At 42.6% G+C, this 24,015-nt stretch overlaps 1 protein-coding gene across 6 annotated transcripts in view; it reads right to left on the reverse strand.

The window, feature by feature from the left end:
* LOC109431036 (alpha-catulin) overlaps positions 1-24,015 on the reverse strand; it is a 451,899-nt gene that overhangs the window by 167,664 nt on the left and 260,220 nt on the right. For all 6 annotated transcript variants that reach the window (XR_009995646.1, XR_009995645.1, XM_062842487.1 and 3 more), the window contains exon 2: positions 1,447-1,642. Coding sequence is in view for 4 of the 6 variants with exons in the window: in XM_062842484.1 (XP_062698468.1) it covers positions 1,447-1,642 (196 nt within the window). In the remaining 2 variants the exon portion in view is untranslated. The remainder of the gene's footprint in view (positions 1-1,446; positions 1,643-24,015) is intronic.

Here is a 24,015-nt window from a genome sequence, read left to right on the forward strand (position 1 = left end):
AGTGGAATGGAGGCGGCTACTATATATGTACAGCAGAGGCCACCCGGCCTTAGCCTGATTGGTAAGGTAAGTAAGACTTTGGTCAGACCCCTGCCCCCTAACACTCTACGTAGTTTATGAACAGGCCCTAAAGGAATCCTAAGAAAAATATTGGTGGAATTCTGGAATGAATTCCTGGAAATTTTTTTCAAAGAAATGAGTGGACAGGAATGTATTTCGAAGAGATACCTGAAGGAATCGTTAGAGGATTTTTTGCGAAAGTCATTCAAAGAATTCTCTGATTTTACCATGACAGCACTGGTCCTTAGGCGACTCTGGATTTAGCATAAATGGGTGTTGTAGAGATAACTGTTGAGATGCTTGCATGCACATAGGTGTTGATCGGCGTTCGTTAATGCGACAAAACTTTATTAGCAAGCTATGCCAGTCAACGGAATATGTTCAAGACACCGCTTTTATAATTATGAATTCACTGCATTGCTGCATCAGATAGAATCGAGATTTCGTGTAACGGTCATTGCTTCCCCACTAAATTATTTCAATAAATGCCTGCATAAGCTTTGCGGCTTTTATTCCTGCATTCTATCTGATATTTATCGAACAAAGCACTTAGGCATAATCACGAAACTAAACCTAATGAATTACACAAAACCAACCAGTTGAGCCCAAAACCAGAACTGCGCTCCATAGCCAACAAGGCCCAGTGGATGTAATCGCATTTTACCACACCGCACTATCACCGTGTCACGTCAACCGACCACTTGTGCACGTATAAATTTTAAACATGCAACCCGAGACAATAAAACTCACCCATCAACCCTCCTAGAGTCCCCGCCTGGGTCCCACTTCCGGAATTCCTCGGAATCACACTCAATAATAGTCGAGCGCACACAGGTGGGCAATACAGCCGAACCAGCCAGCACAGAGTACATGAAACTACCGCGCGGTGGCGGCCTTTCTGCATGCTCATTAATCAAGATTAGAATTTGGTGCCATTAGTAGTGCAGGCAGCGCCAACCAGCAGTAGCAGCATCAGCAACGGCGTCAACGCCATCTAGGGCGTCATTGGGAATTTCGACTGCCAGCACCCGGCTTCGGCTTCTATCTGCATCGTAAGCTCTGTTGAGCGGTTGTGCCAGAGCATGGTCGGATTTGACCACGATTGTCGACCGCATGCTAGTACACACCCCCAGTCCATACCCCCTACGAATTACGTATTACGTACAAGAACATTTGAATTTATGCCAGTCAGCTGCCGGTGGTGGTGCTGACAGCTCGCTGTAATTAATATGCGGACATTTAGGAAGGTGATTCCATATCGTATGCAGATTGCAGATTGAACGGGATAAGAGAAGGACACGGAATGGATACTGATTCTAATCCAGGCTGCGGGATGTCAGCTCTGTGTTGGGTATGTCTGTCTGTCTGTCTGTCATTTTCACTCACCAGCTGCTCGTGCCTCCTTGCAGGCATCGTACATGTCCTGCTTGATTTCTGGATTGTCATCTGCGATTGTCTCGCCCACCGTCACGAACCGTTCCACGGCTAGGTTGACGGCCTGGCCAACCCGCCCGATGGCCCGCATCGTGCGCTCCGAGGTGTGGTGCTGCTGTTCGGACCGGTGCTGGACCAGGTTGGAGATCTGCGCGGAAAAGGATAGAGATAAAATTAGGCGATTAGAAGGGGTAATTATATAAAAAATCGCTACGCTAAAGTTGCTACTCCGCGATTGACCATAAAAATAGAAATTGATTAAGGAGTAGCTTGCCGTTCTCAATGTACACCTTCGGTAATTCTAAACGTTATTAAGTCAATAATAGCACCGGCCACGTCCTTACGGTAATCTAGGAAGAGAAGGAATGTTAGTGTAACGTGCGTTGCTTATTAGAGATCGAGATCATCTCTGCTACTCCACACCTGTCACGGTAAGTAGATTTTGTTAGTGCGAAGATTGAGAAGTCACTTGATCTGGATTCACTTTGGTAAGTGATGTGATTCATGCAACCTTTGTGCCTTTCTCGTACACCAAGTGTACTGGAATGGCTATATGTTCACTCCAAAAATACCTTTTTGTTAAAAGGGTATGTGTGTATGTGTGTGTACAAAAAACTCACATCACTTTTTGGCAGTAAACTCCAGCCGATTTAAAAAAACGACGCTTCCTTCGACGGAGAATCTGGTCCCATTTATTCCTATTGAAAATGGTTCAAAATTGTCCAGCTTTTCCGGAGTTATGGCCATCTAGGTATTCCGGACCGGTACCTCAGGAAGGAACCAAATATGGCTACAAACCCATGCATGCGACAAATCAAATAGCGTTTTTTCGATAACCAGCTAACGTTTACTAGGAAAAAGTCTCAGATCACTTTAGAGACTACCGGTGGTGTTGCAGAACCGGTTCCGGGTGTCCCACCGGAATTGGTCAATTGTGAAAATGAACCAATCCCATGCATGAGGAATTCCACGGAGTCATGTCAGTCGATCCTGAGCGACCATTTCAAAAATATCTGAAACTTTGCACAGTTTTTCAATTTCATCTAAATCGTCATTTTTCGATATCAAACCTTCATATTCACTCACGACTAACTTTTCAGAAGGGTGTATGCTAAAACAGCTCAAAAATATTCTAAAAGCTGTACAGCAAAAACGGATTTTTCGATTGTTATGAATTTTTCAGCAAAGTTAGATAACTAAATGATGATTCCTTAGAAAATATACACTGTAAAAATTTTTTTTTTTACTTAAAAAAAATATGATTTTTGTCACAAAAACTCAAATATCTCAAAACCCTATCTTTTTACCAACGTTAATTTTTTAGGGGAAATGGCCCTTTATATCAACTATCTACCATAAAATTTTGGTGATGGTAAACTGATAAACAAAAAAGTTATGACATTTCAAACATTTCACAATTTTTACATTTAGTAACAAAAAAAATTTTTTTTCTGTGTAAATTATTTTGAGAATTATTTTTTGATGCTGATTTTATTGTAAAGGCTACCGCCTGAATTAAACAAGTTGTTTTCATGATACTTTTGTTTGATTATTCATAATTTCTATAGTATCTATTTGAAACTAAGACGCGATCCAGTGTTTTGATCAAAAATATTGAGAGTGTCATACTTTTTATTGTACGTGACTGGTGAAAAAATCCCTTGATAGTGTTGAAAAGCTGTTGATTATAAGAAAAATGGAATTAAACTTATTTTTAAGACAAAAGCTGTATAATAAAAGTTTTATATACGCGTATACGTCTAGTTTATCTTCAAAAAAATACCTCTTAGAGAACAGACTTTATGATCGGAAAAATGCGAGTAACTTCAACAACAACAAATGCATGAGAGTTACCTACCACGTGAAAATCCATCGCCCAGTTCACACTACCCCCACCTGGTGGAAATGTTTCACGAAATACTGCGATGTGCAATATCGTCATCAGAAGGCGCTAGTGTGAAACGTCAAACGCAAAGAAAAATGATGGGCACTCTTCTGGTTATGAAAGCCACAACCAAGATTCAAAATGATCGTTAAAGGCGTGGTCAATGAAAATTTCGTCAGTGTTACGTTTGTTTGTCTGTATACATACCATGACAATGCTCACGAAAAAGCAAAAAAAAAATACTACCGCTATGGATATTAAATAGTAAATTTTTTCTTCAGCCAAGCAAACAACACCAAACTAGTCAGTTAAAACTAATAAGTGATTTTGTTTATTATAATCTAACGAACAACATGAACAGTCGCTTTCTCAAAGGTCTTCAACTCAACTCTCTCTTGTAGACCGTTTGATGAAAAAAAAAATGATCAAAGGAGTTACGAAATCTCACCGAAAGCACCATAGATAATCTGAAAGAGACTGGTTATGCCCAAATTGAATCCAAATTTACGCATTTGCACGTCCTGCCGTCTAGACTTTGACAAACGAGCCATCTGTATATCATCGGTAAAGCAGGGCGTAGGAAGTTCGAAAACGACAACAACTGAGAAATTGCCAGAAGTGCTAAGTGCAGAGAGTCATGTCACCGTACCATCAGCGACATCAGTTTAAACAATTAATCACGACCCTTTTCAAAAATGCTTTGATATATACTTCAACATCTATACCCATTTCAATATTTTTAACGTTGCAAAACACGCTTTCAACATTCATTTTGAAGAAGAGGGAAAACACTTGTCCTCAAATGTAACAGCAAATAATGAATAAACGACTAATGCGCGGAGGGCGTGATAAAATCGGAACATTACTGTACATATAATATACATAATACATAATAAAAACAGCTTGTTTTACTCACGCAAGGCCATTAACAATAAAATCAGCATCAAGCTGCGATTTCCGGCCGAAATAAAGGCAGGAACAAATCTCATTTTCTTCTTTTGTCACAGCGCTCGTTGACTCGTTAAGGGGGAGGATGATAAATAATAAATGTATTCGATGGAAAAATATCCAAACAATTAGGCAACATAGATAAACTCATCGGATTTATTAAGAAAGTTTCTGTGGAACTCGAATTACACCTTAAATTTGTTGATTTTCTTGAACATTTTATTTGTGCCCCCCTCAAAATGTTGAATTCCGACCAAAATTTTCCGAGGGGGCGGTGACATAAGAGAAAATCGAAATTTGTATTAGCCTAATTTACACTAAAAAAAAATTATTACTAAATGTGAAAATTGTGAAATGTTTGAATTGTCATAACTTTTTTGTTTATTAGTTTATCATCACCAAATTTTTATGGTAGATTGCTAATACAATGGACCGTTTTCCCTAAAAAAAATTGCGTTGGTAAAAAGATAGGGTTTTGAAATATTTGAGTTTTTGTGACAAAAATGATATTTTTTAATGTTAAAAAAGATTTTTTTTTACAGTGTATATTTTCTTAGGAATCACCATTTAGTTATCTAACTTTGCTGAACAATAAAATCAGCATCAAACTGCGATTTCTGACCGAAATAATTTACACAGAAAAAAATATTTACCAAATGTGAAAATTGTGAAATGTTTGAAATGTTATAACTTTTTTGTTTATTAGTTTACCATCACCAAATTTTTATGGTAGATTGCTAATACAATGGACCGTCTTCCCTAAAAAAATTGCGTTGGTAAAAAGATAGGGTTTTGAGATATTTGAGTTTTTGTGACAAAAATGATATTTTTAATGTTAAAAAAGATGTTTTTTTCACAGTGTATATTTTCATAGGAATCACCATTTAGTTATCTAACTTTGCTGAAAAATTCATAGCAATCGAACGAACCATTTTGGCTGTACAGATTTTTGAATATTATTGAACCATTTTCACATACACCCTTTTGAAAAGTTAGTCGTGATTCAAAATAAAAATTTGATATCGAAAAATGGCGATTTAGATGGAACTGAAAAACTGTGCAAAGTTTCAGTTCAATAGAAAATCATGAATTAAAAAATTTCCTTAATTTTGATGCTGTTGCTTGGAATCGCTCGCATGCGAAGCATCAATTCGCGGATTTTTGGGAATCCAGATGAACCATTACTAAGAAACTAGCTTCAGACCATATTTTTTACAATCGGTACTGAACCAAACCCATGCATGCGACACTGAACCGGATGAACGGTATACTAGTCGAGGGATCTCTGATAGAAATGTTAGTCCCGTCGGAAAGAAATAGCGACCAGGAGAGAAGAATCTTTCTAAAGAACATATCGCGTAATATCGAGAAAATCATGTTAAATAAAACCACGTAAAAATAAGTCGTGTAAAAAAAAAATATTTAGTGTAGAGACCACTGGTAGTGATCTAGAACCGGTTCCGGGTGTCCCACCGGAAGTGATAAAATATCAAATGAACAAAACCCGTGTATGCGGTACATAAAATAGCAGCGTTTTTGATAATCTAGTGAATGGTTAGTAAGAGAACAATCTCAGTCCCATATTTTGAACAACCGATAATGTTCCGGAGCCGGTTCCGGGTGTCCCACCGGAAGTGGTCAAATGTAAAAGTTAACCACCAATCGAAGCTTTTTAATCAACTTGATGAAGGTTAAGCAATTAAATAGCCTCAGCCCATATAAGTGTCATGGAATCGGTTCCGGGTGTCCCGCCAGAAGTGGTCAAACGTATACCAGTGAACCTAACCCATGCATGGAGCACATCAAATATTGCCTGCTTTATCTTCAACTTAGTGTTCTTTGAGCACTTCCACAGTTATTATTTGAAGGGTTTTCTTTGGTTGCCCTGGCATGAATAAGTATATTGTAACGCAATGATACACTATGCCCAGTCCTTGGCCCAGTCCCTCTAGAATTGGCCAATATAATTTTAATAGTGAACCAAACTGATGCATGCGTTTCTGTGATGAGAAATTGTGATGTACAAAAACTCCTCCTTTGATTTTTTTTTATTACGAATATTCTACTAGAGAATCTTTGAAATAACATCTAATAAACGCGTTTCTTCAGATTTCTTCAGATTTCCTCGTGAATTTCTCCAACTATTATTTAAGGCAGATTTCTGTGTTTCTTCTGAACCCCAGCAGGAATAACTTTTGTTATTCTTTTAGGGAATCATTTGGAAAATTCATTGGAAATTTCACCGAGGATTCCTTCAGATTTTTTTTTTCAAACAATCTTTAATAAATTCTGTAATAGTTTCTTCAGAAAATGTTTCATTAATTACTTCAGAAAACCGTTCAGGTATTTCTTCAGGAAGTTCACCTAATATTTCAGAGATTGCTCTATGGATTCCATTGAAAATTCCCATATGAACGTACCCAGATATTTCTACAGGGATTCCTTGTTGAGCGGACCTAGTGAGATGGCTGTACAGTGTATTTTAGGGTGTTCCAGAACGAAATCTATCAAAAAATCAACTTTTTAAGGTTTTTCTGATTAGAAATGTGATAATTACACATTTTTCCTTCAATTTTATTGGGACAAAATGTTCGGAGGTGTTGTAGCAAACAAGTATAGCTTTCAATTTCTGCCGAAAGAATTAAGTTTTGACAAGTTTTAGTGTAGTTATGATTTTTTGAAGTTCGAAAATAGTCGAAAAACACAAAATTGATTTGATGCACCTCTTAATATCAATGGATTTGGCTGAAATTTTGACCAGTTACTTCTTTTAGGATGCCAATCAAAATATGGGGGTGGACTTGAGAATCAGAGAAATTTTTTGAAAAGCTGGACAGGCCTACTGTACACACATGACTGTCCATTTGATGATATCTGCGGATTCCGCCAAGGATTTATTTTTGCAAATTGCTATTGCAACTTCATCAGAAATATCTCCAAGGATGTCTCTAGAAATCCCTGCATACTTTGTTTAGATAATCCTTTAGGGATTATTCAGAAGTTCTTCCATAAATTGCACAAAATTTACTAAAGATTTTTTTTATGGAATCCCAAAAGGATTGTTTCAGACAATTCCTTTACTAGTGGAGGAAATTCTTGAAATTTTTTGAGAGGAATCCCCGGAAAAAACCTGAAGCATTTTCTGATGTTGTCCCCTGAGCAATTCTTGGATGAATGCTTTGGTTAATACCTAGGAGAATATCTGTAGAAACACTTAAAGAAACCCCTTTAATTCTCAACAAAAAATCATAGGAGGCTTGTGAAGCAACTTTGTATGTTATTCCAAGAAAAATATGTTGGAGACACTTCAGGAAAACTCCATTTCATTTATTTAGTTAACATCAAATTCATGATAATACTGAATCAACAATTTGCCGCCATAATACTCGATTTGCAGCTGCAGCTCTCCAACGTCGGTCACGCCCAACACTCGCCAGATCACGCTCCACCTGGTCCGCCCATCGTGCTCTCTGCGCTCCACGCCTTCTTGTACCAACCGGATGGTTAGCAAACACCAACTTTGCAGGGTTGTTGTCCGGCATTCTTGTAACATGCCCTGCCCACCGTATCCTTCCGGCTTTGGCTACCTTCTCGATGCTGGGTTCGCCATAAAGTGCAGCGAGCTCGTGGTTCATCCTTCTCCGCCACACACCGTTCTCCTGCACGCCGCCGAAGATCGTCCTTAGCACCCGTCGCTCGAAAACTCCGAGTGTTTGCATGTCCTCCTCGAGCATCGTCCACGTCTCGTGCCCGTAGAGAACCACCGGTCTTATTAACGTCTTGAACATGGTACATTTGGTGCGGGGGTGAATCTTTTTTGACCGCAGTTTCTTCTGGAGCCCATAATAGGCACGACTTCCACTGATGATGCGCCTTCGTATTTCACGGCTCACGTTATTGTCAGCCGTTAGCAAGGAACCGAGGTAGACGAATTCTTCTACCACCTCGAAAGTATCCCCGTCTATCGTAACATTGCTGCCAAGGCTTGTCCTGTCTCGCTCAGTCCCACCTACCAGCATGTACTTTGTCTTAGCCGCATTCACCACCAGTCCGACCTTTGCTGCTTCACGTTTCAGGCGGGTGTACTGTTCTGCCACCGTTCCAAATGTTCTGGCAATAATATCCATGTCATCCGCAAAACAGACAAATTGGCTGGATTTCGTGAAGATCGTACCCCGGCTGTTGAGCCCGGCTCGTCGCATAACACCTTCCAGGGCGATGTTGAATAGTAGGCAGGAAAGTCCATCACCTTGTCGTAGTCCCCGTCGAGATTCAAATGAACTGGATAGTTCACCCGAAATCCTTACGCTGTTCTGCACACCGTCCATCGTTGCTCTTATCAGTCTAGTCAGCTTCCCGGGAAAGCTGTTCTCGTCCATAATTTTCCATAGCTCTGTGCGGTCGATACTGTCGTATGCCGCTTTGAAGTCGATGAACAGGTGATGCGTTGGGACCTGGTATTCACGGCATTTCTGGAGGATTTGCCGTACGGTGAAGATCTGGTCCGTTGTCGACCGGCCGTCGATGAAACCGGCTTGGTAACTTCCCACGAACTCATTTACTTTAGGTGAAAGACGACGGAAGATGATCTGGGATAGCACTTTGTAGGCGGCATTCAAAATGGTGATCGCTCGAAAGTTCTCACACATCAACTTGTCGCCTTTCTTGTGGATGGGACAGATTATCCCTTCCTTCCACTCCTCCGGTAGCTGTTCGGTTTCCCAGATCTTGACTACTAACTGGTGCAGACAGGTGGCCAACTTTTCCGGGCCCATCTTGATGAGTTCCGCTGCGATACCGTCCTTACCAGCCGCTTTGTTGTTTTTGAGCTGGTGGATGGCATCCTTAACTTCCCTCAGCGTGGGAGTTGGTTCGTTCCCGTCCTCTGCTGCACCAACATAGTCATTTCCTCCGCTGCCTTGGTCCTCCGTGCCTACATTCTCTTCGCCATTCAGGTGTTCGTCGAAGTGCTGCTTCCACCTTTCGATCACCTCACGTTTGTCCGTCAGGAGGCTCCCGTCCTTATCCCTGCAGATTTCGGCTTGCGGCACGTAGCCTTTGCGGGATGCGTTGAGCTTCTGGTAGAACTTGCGTGTTTCCTGTGAACGGCACAGCAGTTCCATTTCCTCGCACTCCGCTTCTTCCAGGCGGCGCTTTTTCTCCCGGAAGAGACGGGTCTGCTGCTTCCGCTTCTGTCTGTATCGCTCCACATTCTGTCGGGTTCCATGCTGCAGCATAACCGCCCGCGCTGCATCATTCTCCTCCAGAACCGCTCTGCACTCCTCGTCGAACCAATCGTTTCGTCGACTCCGTTCTATGTACCCGATAGTGCTCTCAGCTGCGTTGTTGATGGCTGCTTTGATTGTACTCCAGCAGTCCTCTAGAGGGGCCACATCGAGCACACCCTCGTCCGGCAACGCTGCCTCGAGATTCTGCGCGTATGCGGTGGCGACATTCGGTTGCTTCAGTCGCTCTAGATCGTACCGGGGCGGCCGCCGGTAATGTACGTTGTTAATAACGGAGAGTTTTGGGCGCAGTTTAACCATCACCAGGTAGTGATCGGAGTCGATATTAGCGCCACGATAGGTCCTGACGTCGATAATGTCGGAGAAGTGCCGTCCATCAATCAGAACGTGGTCGATTTGCGATTCCGTTTGTTGTGGTGATCTCCAGGTGTAACGATACGGGAGGCTGTGCTGGAAGAAGGTGCTACGAATGGCCATGTTCTTGGAGGCGGCGAAATCGATGAGGCGTAGGCCATTTTCGTTCGTCAGCTGGTGGGCGCTGAACTTTCCAATCGTCGGTCTGAATTCCTCCTCCTGGCCTACCTGAGCGTTTAGATCCCCTATGATGATCTTGACGTCGTGGTTTGGGCAGCGGTCGTACTCGCGTTCGAGCTGCGCGTAAAATGCGTCTTTGTCATCATCAGTGCTTCCGGAGTGAGGGCTGTGCACGTTTATTATGCTAATGTTGAAGAATCGGCCCTTGATCCTCAACCTGCACATTCTTTCGTCGATCGGCCACCAACCGATCACGCGCCTCTGCATGTCGCCCATCACTATAAAAGCTGTTCCCAGCTCACGTGTGTTGCCGCAACTCTGGTAGATGGTATGATTACCTCTAAACGTTCGCACCATAGATCCTGCCCAACACACCTCCTGCAGCGCTACGATTCCGAACCCGCGGTCCTTCAGTATATCGGCGAGTATGCGGGTGCTCCCGATGAAGTTGAGAGATCTGCAGTTCCACGTACCGAGCTTCCAATCGCAAGTCCCTTTTCGTCGCTGTGGTCGTCGCCATTGGTATCGGTTCGCATTCTTCTCTTGTTGATTTTCCGGTGCTAGTCTTTTTTACGGCTGGCTCGCAGGGCCTGACACCAACCCACTAACCCAGGGAGCTGGGCTTACCTTCCCGGAAGCTACGGGTTCTGCATTGGCATTTCCTCCAACTACAGTGCTAAATAGCTAGGCTCGAGCGCCAGTCTTCGCCGGGGGTGGTGTTTTTAATGGGCGCCCAGGAGATAATATTTTACCTGAGCTTCCAGCCCCCCAGGAAAACTCCATAGACTCCAAATAAAAATGGCTGCAGAAATGAAAGGTGAATTCTTGAGGAATTCTTTTAGGATTTTCTGAATGAATCCTTGGAACAACTTTTAGAATCTCTGAAGGAACTCTAAGAGAAATTTGTTATATAATTTCTGAAAGGTTTTTTATTCTTCAATCACTTAACCTTATTTACAGCTCCTTTGTTCTCTAGGGCACTGAGTAAGCGATTCCAATTGGAAGCTGTACTTTCACTTTGTATAGCGCCTAAATGTATTCTTTTCTAGTTCTACTATATCGAACTGGTTGCCGTTGCGCTGCTTTCACTTTCTACCCTATCATAGTAGAATAATGAGCACGAGGATGTTGATGTGTGGCTGTTGGTTGTTCCTTTTTCCAGTCCGATTGGGGGTCCATTATGAGTAGCCGTTCGCCGATGTCCATGTATCCGGGTGTGTTTGAGCCATGGGCTCAGAAGAGGGTCAGTTTCAGCTGCTCTCAGGAGGAAAGAGCAGCTGACGAAAGTGCCGGGCTAGGATCGAACCCATGACCCATGACTTATGAAGCAAACGTGTTACCATTTGCGCCACGGGCCCGGCTACTCTGAAAGGTTGTGTGCACAAAAATCTCTGAACCACCTGGAGATATTTTTGAAGGAAATTCATCTTCAGAAACAATAACAAAATCCTGGAAGAATTCTTTAGAGAATCATTGAAGAAATAAAACAAAAATTGTAAGAATCTTTAAAAAAAAATGCCTGGAAAAACTGGAGAACCCGTTGCAGGTGTTCAATAGATTTTTTTAATCCTTGAAAATGGTAAGGAATATATTCTGGGGTAATTTGTGCAGGAATTGTTGACAGAATCTTTGAAAAAAATTAAAGAATCCCCGAAGGAAGGTTTGGACGAACCCCAGTCAACCAGTGATCGTATAAGATATTGAATAAGTTGTTAAAGTGGAGGCGAAATGCATACATTTTGTATGCACCTTAATGTAGGCATGCACGCATATGGCCTCCACTTTATCATCATATGCAACATCTATTACGATTACTGGTTGTCTGGGACCCTGAGCAATACACGAAGGAAATGATGATGAAGGAATCTCTAGAGAATTTTAAGCAATATTATCAGACAAAGTTTCTGGGGAAATTTCTCAATTTCTGAAGAAAACAAGCATGAACTCATGTAGCAATGCTGAAAGAATTTCCGATAAAATCCCTTACAGAATCCCAGGAGGTATTTTTAAAGAATATCCTGAGGAAACGCGTTAAAGATAATTTTTTTGAGAGAAGTTCCTGAAGAAATCATGGAGGAAAATTTAAACAGAAATACGTGGACAGGAATGCATTATGACGGGATACTAAGGGGAATCTTTAGATGAATTCTTCCTAAAAATCATTCTTAGAAATCCCACAAAAATATGCTTTTGGTAAACTATTAAGATTTTTTTCGATAAAACCTCAAAAATCACAAAAAAATATTCTTGGCGAAGTCTCTGAAGGTATACCTGCAATTTTCAAAAAAAAAACAAATAAGAAGAACTCTTGCAAAACTCATTAAGAATTCCTAATAAAAATGTTCCTTCCGCGATAAATATAAACAAATTTCGTTAATTTAATATATGGAGGGGTTTTGACATAATAATTCCTCGCAACAGTGAATTCATTTCCTTGGGGCGTATCAGTAAAGGGGGTCCTAAAATTTGGACACCTTGAGTAACTCTAATTTTACCATGATAGCACTGATTCACTGAGTTCACGTAGTGACGAACTGTACAATGTTAGGTTGTTTAATTTACCGAGATGGCTGTCATAACGTGTGGTAGTAAGACATACTACCTCAACATTTTGTGACAAATTTTCGTGGACCTGTTCAGTGGAAGTTTGACAAACTCAAACGGTCGGGGAAGGCCGACTCGATTTGATGCCATCTTGCACTTTTATTTACGTTTCCTCGTTCGTGAAAACTCCAGCGACAGTCCAGTGGTAAACTCAATGCACAATACCAAAGCATTGAAAACGATATATGTATGAGAACATAACTGTTCTTGTGATGTGCGGCACTATTTTCAGGAAACTTCTTCGCCACGATCTCAAAACGTTCCCCATGAAACATTTTGATGACCATCTACTCTTGTAGATATCAAAACCCGTCATAAAACCTAATATCTTTTGTTTTGGCTTTATGATGATTCTTAGAACCTCTTCTAGCCTATTTGGCTAAAATATGTGAGTTGGGTTTGGTTTCACCTAAAAGGTCCTGCTGGTTCAAAAATACATCTCAACATTTGTCAATCGATTCCAATTTCCAGCAATAGATGTAGGCACAGTTTCGCCAAAACACCCCCGTCAGAAGCAACCAATCTGAAGACGAAGTTGTTTCCACCGTGGTTGCGCTGTTACCAATTGTGGGCTGCTGCTAAAAATAGTCTTCCGCCGAAACAGAAATTGATTTGCTGCTCCACCGTACAAGCGCAAGCAAAAACGCTGCCACCCACCCCCTGAAGGGATTGATTTTGATTCCGCATGCCGCCTGCAGCACAACCTAAAGGTGGTGATCGAAATGATTTTGCGACCTTTTCTCGGGATGTGTGTACCCACAGCACAGGTTTCCCGCAGTTACCGACCCATCATGAACATATCACGTCCGTTGATGGGAATAATGTAGCCCAAGGAGCGTATTCCATTTTCTTCCTTCATCCAATATAAAAATTGTGTTCGATTCGGTCCCATGAACGCGGGCAGCCAGCGGAGGCAAGCGATTGCGAGTGGGTTTTTCAATCGATGCGAAATGCGATTAGGGTAATGGAAGCCCTACACATGGAACTGAGGACGGTCATATATGGAGGGAACGCGACAGGTGGGACAGGTGAGTTGATCTTTTTCCCTTACTCAAACCCTAGTAAAGTGGGTGACAAGGCGCGTGGGATAAAAATAAGGTTGCGGTGGCGGCGGACATCGGGAGCAATTGGGCGTTCGTGTGTGGTACGACATGTGAGTGGAATCTTCAATTGTTGACTACTTACTTCCTGGGAGTGTCTGCTTTTGACGTGCGTTTGGAGAACACTTTCAATTGATTATAGTGCTTCGAGAAAGCTTAAAGTAATCGTTTCTCACAAATCGCTCACGTAAACGATTCCAAGTGGATAACATGGATTGATGATGACGAACTCAAGTAGCTGCAATAGTATAAAATATTGATGAAATACTTATCGTTGAACGGCATACAATTTTGAGTTGATGAATTTGTGGTACCATCCAGAAACGACGAGCAGCCATAGCGAAGATTGGGAAACCAACTCCGGTGGAAGCATCGGTCGAGGGATAATAGGGATGAGGAAGATGTTGTTTTTTTTTTAACCATGGACGAATAATTATTCGATTATAATCTGCTTAACAGACACCTGAACAGGGAGGTCCAGGTAGTGTGGGGTTGAGGACCGTCTTCTACAAAAAAAGTCAAAGATAGAACTAATCTTTCCTCGGCCCACTAAACAACATTCCCATGGTCGCCAAACCATTCGTCTCTCCGGAACCACCAAGAAGGCATTGTGCTTCGGAGAGGGTTAGCTGCGTAGCCTGCAGCAACGAACATCGATTACTCGCTTTGAAAAGTTCATCACGATAGCATGCTGGCGCTTAGCCAGCTTCACGAGTGGTCCTCAAAACTCCCTTTGTCCTCCGAAGGCGGGCAGGGTCAACCTCACGCCCGCGTCCAACTGCTTTGCAGGTATTAAGAACTGATGCCTACGTGCAGCCGGATCTGACCTGCTGCACCAGAAGGTTGCTGACAGTAGTGTCTCTATCAGCCCCGGCCTTTACCGGGGACCCCTTTCCACCCGCGGGCTCGGATACACCCCAGTAGACTGAAGCCACGACAGCAACCCTACCAGGACGTTCTCTCTGCGGCCACTTAATCGCTGTAAGGGTCGATTTCGACCGCAGGGCACCGGGTGATCTACGAAGCCGACTCCGAACCACCTCTTGTACCGCATCTGAACTAGCCATTCTCCGAGTCCACGCGCCACTTTCTCTGTAGCTGCAAGCAGGCTGCTGAAATATAGCCTGCAAGACGATGTGGGCTATAGCCGTTGAAACGGCATTCCAGTCAAACTCATCCCTACACATCATCTGGACAAGATTGTCCGGAGTTGTGTCCTCCGCGCATGTGGCAAGCATGCGGTAACGCATTGTACGAAATCACGGGCACACGAACAAAACGTGTTCCACCGTTTCCTCTAAACCAGCACAAACCGAACAAAAGGGAGAACCCGCATAACCGTAACGCTGTAGAATACTGTCGGAAGAAGCCATGACCTGGTAAGATCTGTGTCAGTTGGAATGTTAGTTCCCCATGGCGCGCTATGCCTCTTGTGCCGCGCATTTCGAAGTATTCTATGGATGCCGATTAGTACCATACCAGTGATATCGCAGAGCGCGTCGTTGGATACGGTACGGTACGCGCTCGCAGCCCTCAGGCACATCAGCCTGTAAAATACTTTCCCGCTTACCACGGTAGTTTTCGGTACTTAGCGCAGTGCACCACGCCGGGCCGCCATACCTTAGCATGGACGTAGCGACAATAGCCAGAAGCTTGCGCTTACTGGCGAACACCGCATAGCTATTGGACATCATCCGGGACAGTGTCACTATAGCTGTGGAGACTCTTTTGAACGTGGCTACCGAAGGTAAGCTTACCGTCGATCATCACACCCAAGTGTTTGACGGTGCGCTTCGAGTAATAGTGCAATCGTCTTCACTGATCACCAATTGCTGCTCCGACTTCCGGTTGTTCACAACCATCACCTCAGTTTTGTGGTGAGTCAACTCAAGTTTTCTGGACCCCATCCACGCCTCCACAACCTTGATCGAGTGGGTTGTAGTCCATTCCACTTCTTCGATCGATTCACCATAGACCGTCAGCAAAGCCGACGATCTCCAGGCCACGCACACCAGGGAATCTAACCTCAACACCTCGTCGTACATAATTTTCCATAACACCGGACTCAGTTAAGTACCTGAGGTTATGTGAAAGCACGTCTGACCCACTTCTGTGCCGTGAACTTGTATTCATTTCTGAAAGTAACTTCCGAGAATATTGTACAGGTACCCGGGTATCCTCAGATGCGAGAGTGCCTTCCGGAAGCCGTACTGGCTGCTTGAGAGACCATTTACACCCTCGGTGTGCTTCAACATTCTATTGAGGATGATCTTTTCGAGCACCTTCTACGCCGTGTCGATCAAACATATTGGTCTATATGCTGACGGGTCTCCGGGTGGTTTACCCGCCTTCGACAATAGAACCAGGCTGTGCTGCTTAAAATCTCTGGAAAGACTTCCCGTTCCAGGCATTTCTGCTTACCAGACCTGAACATCTAGGGAGCCCCTGCGATAGCTCCTTTTAAGGTCAGGTTCGGAGCTCCGTCCGGACCTGGGGCTTTACCTACGCTACCCAAGTAACACACTTGTCACAGAAGAGTTATGGCGGCGCAGGTTTATGTAGCGCAGAAGTCGCTGTAACATACTTCTAACAAAGTAAGCCTTCATTGGTTAGAAGTAAGTCACAGTAACTTCTGCGCAACATAACTGCGCCGCCGTAACTCTTCTGTGACAAGTGTGTTCTTAGGGTAAGAGACTTTGCTATCTCAGCAAGTTCCATATCGGTGACCCTCTCCCCGACGTTAGTCCCAGTCCCCGGCTGTCCTACGAAAGGAGGCCAAGGACTAGGATCATGACGTAGAAAAAGACCCTCGATGAACTCCTCCAACATCTCTGGAGATTGCTCTGTAGAAGCCATTACACCTCTCGTCTCATCCATCACGATCCTGTAGGCATCACCCCACGGATCCGCATTGGTACTCTGACAGAGACCCTCTAAGCAGGCCTTTTTGCTTGCCCTTATCTCGGTCTTCAGCGCGGCTTTTGCAGCGGCGAACAACACTCGTCGCTTGTTTCGCTCTTCCTCTGATCGCGCTCGCTGCATCCGCCACCTAGCCCGTAGGCAAGCGCGGTGCAGGTCCGCAATCGCTTGAGTCCACCACTTATGAGTTACTTTCCTAGGCATGGTAGCATCACACGTACGCGAGAACACCGCTACCAGCTCGTCGCCGTCTAAACCAAGTAGGTTTCGCTCACGGCGGAGCGCCTCCCTCAACACCTCATCGTTGAAGTATTATGTCTTACACCTACGAGGACTTGGCCTTGTCCTAACGCTAGCCGATTCTTCCTGTACCCGCTGCCTGCTGTTATTGTAGTCGATACTGTAGCGAACCGCCGGGTGATCGCTGTGAGTGTAGCCAACGTCTACTATCCAGTTCGAATTACTTGTTAGGCCAGGACTACAAAAGTAACGTCAATAATCGACTCCGCACTGATCCGGCTAAAGGTACTCTTGGTACCGACTCTTGGTATCTAGTATGGCTATGATGGCTGACAAAGCAGTTGCTGAACTGCGTTACAGTGGTCTAGGTTCAGCTGCGTTAGCTGCACTGTGATTTACTCACTGCGGCTTTCTTGAAGGCCGGGCACCTTGGACCACCCGTTGGGTGCCTGTTGTTCACATCCCTGTTGTTCCCGGTACACATCAGACAAATGGTTCACATGCCTCATCCGCTTCTGTGACTGCTTATCGAAAGCAGTCGCATCCGCAACACTTTTTGGGCTTCCTGTGAGAGCGAAGGCCTCCATCTGGGTAGACTTCAATACCTTTGCTTTCGCCGGTTCTGACGCTGCTGCAGTTTTCACAAGTTTCTCGTGATCTTATTTGGCATCGTCCTTCGACTTCCGAAGTCGCAACAGGGCCGTTTTAAGGCCCTTGCTTATGTTGGACTTTATGGACGTAAAGTCGATGATTTTGCCAAGCTGCTGCACAGCCACCTAGTGATGCCCCTCTAGAAGACTGCTGAAGTACAGCAGCCATCAACGACGCAGCCGAGAGTGTACGTAAGAAGGAGGCGATAAAAAAGCTCGACGAAGATCGACGAACAAGGTCATGCACAATTATGGTGGATAATAACGCATCTCGGGCGGTAATGCTGCAGCAATGAACCCGGCAGAACATGGAATATTACATACAGACGCGGAAAGTGCAGACCCGCCTTTTTCGAAAAAAAAAACGCCACCAGCAAGAAGCGGTGTGCAAATAAATGGAACTGCTGTGCGTTCTCAAGAAACACGGCAGTTCCACTAGAAGGACATCCCGTAACAGCTCCGTGTCTCAACCGAAACCTCCAACTGCAGAGATAAGGATGAGACCCTCTTGGCAGACGATCATGAGTGGATTGAAAGGTGGAAACAGCACTTCGATACGCACCTTAATGGCAAGGAGAATATAGGTACTTGAGAGCTTGAGTTTGAGCTTGATTGATTGCCCATGGATGCTACTCCAGTATCGCCAGACCAGCTACACTCACACAAGGTACCAATGAGATATCTGCCGGGGACTAGCAGACATCTTCAGTATGTGAGCGTTAGTGATCATAAATTTTTAGGCGACAATGGCGCCTGCCACGTCAGGTTGCAGGTCAATGTGGGGAAGGGGAAGAAAGTGATGAATGCAATTGTTTGTATCTACATCAGACCAAATAGATTCATAGATTCTTCCAGGAAATTCTCCATGAATAGTTTCAGGAATTTATCAGGGATTCCTCTAGACATTCCTCCAGAGATTCGCTCGGGAATTGCTTCAGTTATTCATTTACAAATTTCTCCAGGGATATTCCCAGAGATTTTTCCAGGGAATCCTCTAGAAATTTCTCCAAGGGTTCTTCCAGGAATTCCTCCTGGAATTTCTCAAGGGATTTTTTTTTTCAGAAATTTCTCCAGGAATTTCTCCCAGAACTCCTCTGGAGATTTCTCCGGAAATTCCTCCAGGATTTTTCCAGGGATTGCTCCAAGAATTCATCCAAAAAATTTCTCCATGAATTCCTGCTGGGTCTTTCAGGAATTACGCCAGGAATTTGTTCAGAAGTTTCTCCAGACATTCCTCCAGGATTCTCTCTAGAGATTTTCTCAGAAATTGCTTCAGGAAATCCTCCAGCAATTCCTTCGGAGATTTCTCCAAGAATTCCTCCAATGATTTCTTCTGAAATTTCTTCAAGATTTTCTCTAGGGATTCCTCAACAGATTTCTTCTGAAATTTTTCTAGGGATTCCTCCTAGAATTCCTCCAGAACTTCCTTCAAGGAATCCTCCAGAAATTTATGTAGGATTTCTTCTATGAATTCTGAATGAGATCTTTTCAGATATTTCTCTAGGTATTCCTCCCATTTATACAGGAATTCTTTCAGAAAATCTTCTTGGGATTCCTCCGAGAATTCTTCTAAGTATTCTATAGGGCTTTCTCCGGGCATTCGTTCTGGGATTGCTCCAGGAATTTCTCAAATGTTTTCTTTACAAATACCTCTCAGGTTGTCTTCAAAAATTCGTTCAGAAGTTCTTCCGGAAATTTCAGAAATCCTTAATCATCTTTTCAGGATTATACTCACCACTACCAGCACCACGTTGTTTATGTAGATTAGGCGAGATTTTTTTAACGTATTGTACAAAATACTACAACGTAACTGCTGAAGGGTTTGATAATGATTTCAGAATATAATGTTATTATATTCAATTTCATCTTACTGTGTTTAGTTATAAATGCTAGTAGGTATAAATTTGCTAAGGATGCTTGCAAACCCCCCTCAGGGAGCTACTCCCTTGTTTAGAGCTCCTTTGTCCACTAGTCAAGTTCTCGGGTAATAACTATATTGGTGTTTATAGAACACCACTAAGAGAAAGATTATGTCTCAGTTGGGATATCAGGCTTAAAAGAAGAAAAACGAACTTGCATTAGAAAATGCTACACACACTCCAAGACACTACATTAAATTCTTAAACGTAAAGGCACTGAGAGTATTTCACACAAAGATAAAGAAAGCATCACCGTTAAAATTACAAAGCGTACTCGATGAAAATGCAGATTCAGAACCGCCTCTCATCCCGACCGAAAAATTAAACTGCAGTACTTCAAAGCAAAAAAAAATCACAATCCAGGATGAGAAAATTCTCAAAATGAGAAACATAAAACCGTTCACGCGCGCCGTCATGCCGGCCGCCTGTGAAAATCCTTTTTCCTCCCGGCTCCAGGAGGACCACGAGCAGCGGCGGTGACGAATCGTGGCAAAATATTCAAATGGGCGGATTAGAGGAACAACAGAGTAGAAAATGGAAATGAGTGGAACTGATGCTGGAGCTGTTATCTTTCCTGCCCGGTTCCCCCGGGCTTTTCCCGGTAGTGCTTTTTGATGTCGTACCAGTCCAGTCCACGTTCTGCAGAGACGTGTCGTCATCGAATCATTAAACGTTATTGAATGAAAACTTCCCGGATGGTTGTTACAAATGGTTTGAATAATAACCCGCCATCATCACTGCTGCACTAGGTATTGTTAGGGAAAACGTCGTTAAGAAAAACTTTTTCAATTTTCGCTTAGAGAAGGGGATTAACTCATACCTTTTAGCTCATTACCGCTCGTGCACCTGTGTACCTACGTCGTCGGCTGATGCTCGTCCCCGATGATGACGGCCCAGGAAATTGAAAGTTGAATTAACGCAAAACTTCAGCAGCACACCCTAACTCGATTCATTATGTGAAAAGTTCGAGCAATGGCCGGTTGCCCCTTCTCTCTCTCTTATATCGTTGATTACATCGCCACGGGAGGGGGGGGGGGGCACTTGCTAGCTGAACAGGAGAGGAACCATTATGCCAGCACAAAGTAGGCGCTTCTTCTTGTTCTCCCCGCTTGTTGAAGGTGGGAGTAAGTGCGGGAAAAAGATCCACTTTGGCTTAGCGCTACTTGACCCTGCTCTGATAGCGCATTGGTTGATTACCATCACGAAGATGATGATTACAATATTTGCTCGTGATGGAGGAAAACACCCAGGCTTCATTTAACTAATTGCACTTACATAACTTTCGCACTCTGAAGGAATAACCATGAACTTGATAAATAGATGAAAAACGAATAACATTTGAACAAAATAAGTATAACGAGGGTAGACAATATAAGCTATTGGTGTTGAATGTCCCGAACAAGAATTCAGTGAAGGTGATGCAATAAAACGACTCCACAGAACGTGGAACCAAATAAACAGAACTAGAAACAGGAGAACCGCCTTTTTTTAGAATGGAAAAAAAATGCCGTTCATAAAAGCATTGTGCTGCAAGCCAAAACTTGCTTCGTTAAGAACGAAAACCTATTGACGGATGATTGAAAGGTGAAAGCAGAACTTTGATGAGCACTTGTCGTTCTTTTTCTTGGCGTAATGTCCCTACTGGGACAAACTCAATCAACTTCATCGCTTTACAATGGATGAACAATCAGCTTTTAAGCTTGATTTTGAAAATTGTGGCTGGATAAGCTGTATTTCAGCTGTCATTGATACTTGGGAAGCCTGGTTACCAGTGAAGTGTTCTTCCACAGTTATTAACTGATAGACTTCTCTGCCAATGACCATTTTGCATGCGTAGTGCATATTGTGTGGCAGGCACGATGATCAGAACATTGGCTCAGACGGCACGTTCTCTAAAAAATAAAATATTTGTGTCTTGGTACGAAGATAACACAGCGCAAACTTATGTGTCTCAGACAGATTTTGGGCCACTGAATCCAAATCCGGGCTCAGATTTGCTACAGCACGTCACAATTTTGAGCTATATTCTATTTATAGGGCAACATATGCGATTTTGGGCTCTTTTGATTGCAAACCATTAAGTATAGGAATATTTTTTTTTTAACCCGATTGACCCCAGGTAAACAATAAAAACAAAAAATCGCCATCAGCCCATTTCTCAACAAAATTCAACCAAATTTTGCACACAAACTCGCACAACACTATAGTTTTGGAAATATACGGGATCAACGTTTTCTCGGACTTCTGGACGGAGTAAGGCCGGTGGGTCACTGGGTCAAGTCGGGCAAAAATTAAGGCCAAGCACGATTTGCACCCCCATAATTTTCTTCTTAATGAAGTTTTTCAATGAGAGTTTGCACATTCCGTTGCCTAACGATAGTTGATGTTGCTACAGGTTTGAATTTGAGATTTTCCGATGTTTCTTTTGAGTTCTTCAGATATTCAACATTTCTGAACCATCCAAGTCTTTATATACGTTTGATGTTTTCAAATGAAATTAAACACGAGATATTATTCCCTTATTGACCCCATAGGTCATCGGAGACATCTTAGAACATGTGTTGCTGAATATCTCGATGGATTGTCTGAACCCGTCCTTACAAAACATGAACACTCGAAATAATCACCAAGGATTATTTTCAATTATTTTTATCGCTTTTATTTAAATCAATACTAAAACATACATATGATGTTTGTTATATCAACGAACAGTAGAAATTTTGGACGATCTGATTGAAGTCATGCCTTGACAACAGAGAACCGTAGATGGACTACAATTAGACCTATTTGCATGCGGAAAACAACGGTTAGCTCTAGAAACCAATACTTCATCGAACAGGAGTAAGTTAAAGCCTCAACTAGATTCCTGCGTACCCGGGATGGCCTGGCTGAAGTCAGGGCTTGAGTTCATTGAGCTGTAGATAAACTGTAATCAAATGTTTTACCTATGTGAAACCTCTATGCACTTCATTAACTCATATTCTATCGTGTGTCAAAAAAGGTCTTGCACAACTATTCCGTGGAAAATTTGATGACCTAAGCGAAGTCATGCCTTGACTTCAGAGAACCATAGACGGACAACAATGAGAGTTTTTTTGCACGCGGAAAACAATGGTTAGCTCCAGAAACCAATACTACATCAAACAGGAGTAAGTAAATTCCTCGATTAGATTCCATATAATATAACCCGTACACAGTTCATTGAGATATATCAAAACAAAACTACTGAAGAAATATCTGAAGAAATATCCTTAGGAATCTCAGAAGAATGCCAAAATAAATACTGGAATAATTCCAGGCGGATCACCAAGTGTAGAAGAATCTCTCTGAATAGACTACCTGAGGATTCCCGGGAGAAACGCTTCAAAGAATCGGAGGGAACTTTATGCAGTGGTCAGAGAAGAAATAAATGGGCTTATTTCTGAAGAAATTACAAAAGAAGAAAAAAATCAAAAAGAATACCCGATGAAAATATAGTTGCAATCCCAGAGAGAGAATTCTTCTAGACCAGAATTTATTCCTTCTCATGTACTTGCTCAGAATTTTCTCCATGATTACCTCCAAGGGCACTGCCATACATTCCTATAATATTATTACAGGATTAAATTTTTTCTGAAAGTTTGTATAAAGGAATATGTTTGCAGAATTTTCTAGAATGATTGCAGCGAGAATGCCTCCAAAGATTCCACCAAGAATCCCTTTAGAATGCATTCCAGTCCATTGTATTTTTTTTTGGAAATTTAACCAGGGATTCCTCCAGAGGTTATTGCAGAAATTTCTCTAGAAATTTGCCTTTAGGACCTCTTCGAGATTTTATTCAAAAAATTTCTTAAAAGATTTACCTTAAAACTTTCCACGAATATTTTCTTCAGAAATTCCTTTTGGGATTCCTTTAGAAATACTTGAAAAAAATCCTTCAAGGATTGCTACAGAAGTTCCCCAGCCAACACGCGATCGCATAAGCGTTGAACAGGATGCTAAAGTGGAGGCGGTATGCGTACACGTTACATTTGGTTAAATGGAAGCATGTACGTATATGGCCTCCACTTAAGCATCATATTCTACATCACTTTGTGTTGACTGAGTCGTATATGTATGGATTGCTTCAGAAATAACTCCAGGGAATCCCCAGAAGTCCATCAGTATCTTTGTCAGCAATTTCTTCAGAGATTTCTAAAGACATTTTTCAGAGTTTGCCTTAAAACACCATTAAAGATTTTTGTGGAATCCCTCCAGAAATTTTTCGAGAAATTTTTCCTTGGAACTACTTTTTTCTAGGAATTAAGGACGGAGGAGTTTTTTCATGTTTTCTCACAGGCAGGAATTCTCCAGAGATAACTTCAGAAATTCGTCAAAGAGTTTTGTCCATAAATTCCGCAGAAAATGTAAAATAATTTCACCTGGTATCACCAGAAGCTGTTTTTAAGAAATTCCTCCTGATGATATTCTAGAGATTTCCTTAGAAATTCCTTTAAA

This window comes from Aedes albopictus, chromosome 3 (assembly GCF_035046485.1).
Source record: "Aedes albopictus strain Foshan chromosome 3, AalbF5, whole genome shotgun sequence".
In the NCBI taxonomy this organism is placed as follows: domain Eukaryota; kingdom Metazoa; phylum Arthropoda; class Insecta; order Diptera; family Culicidae; genus Aedes; species Aedes albopictus.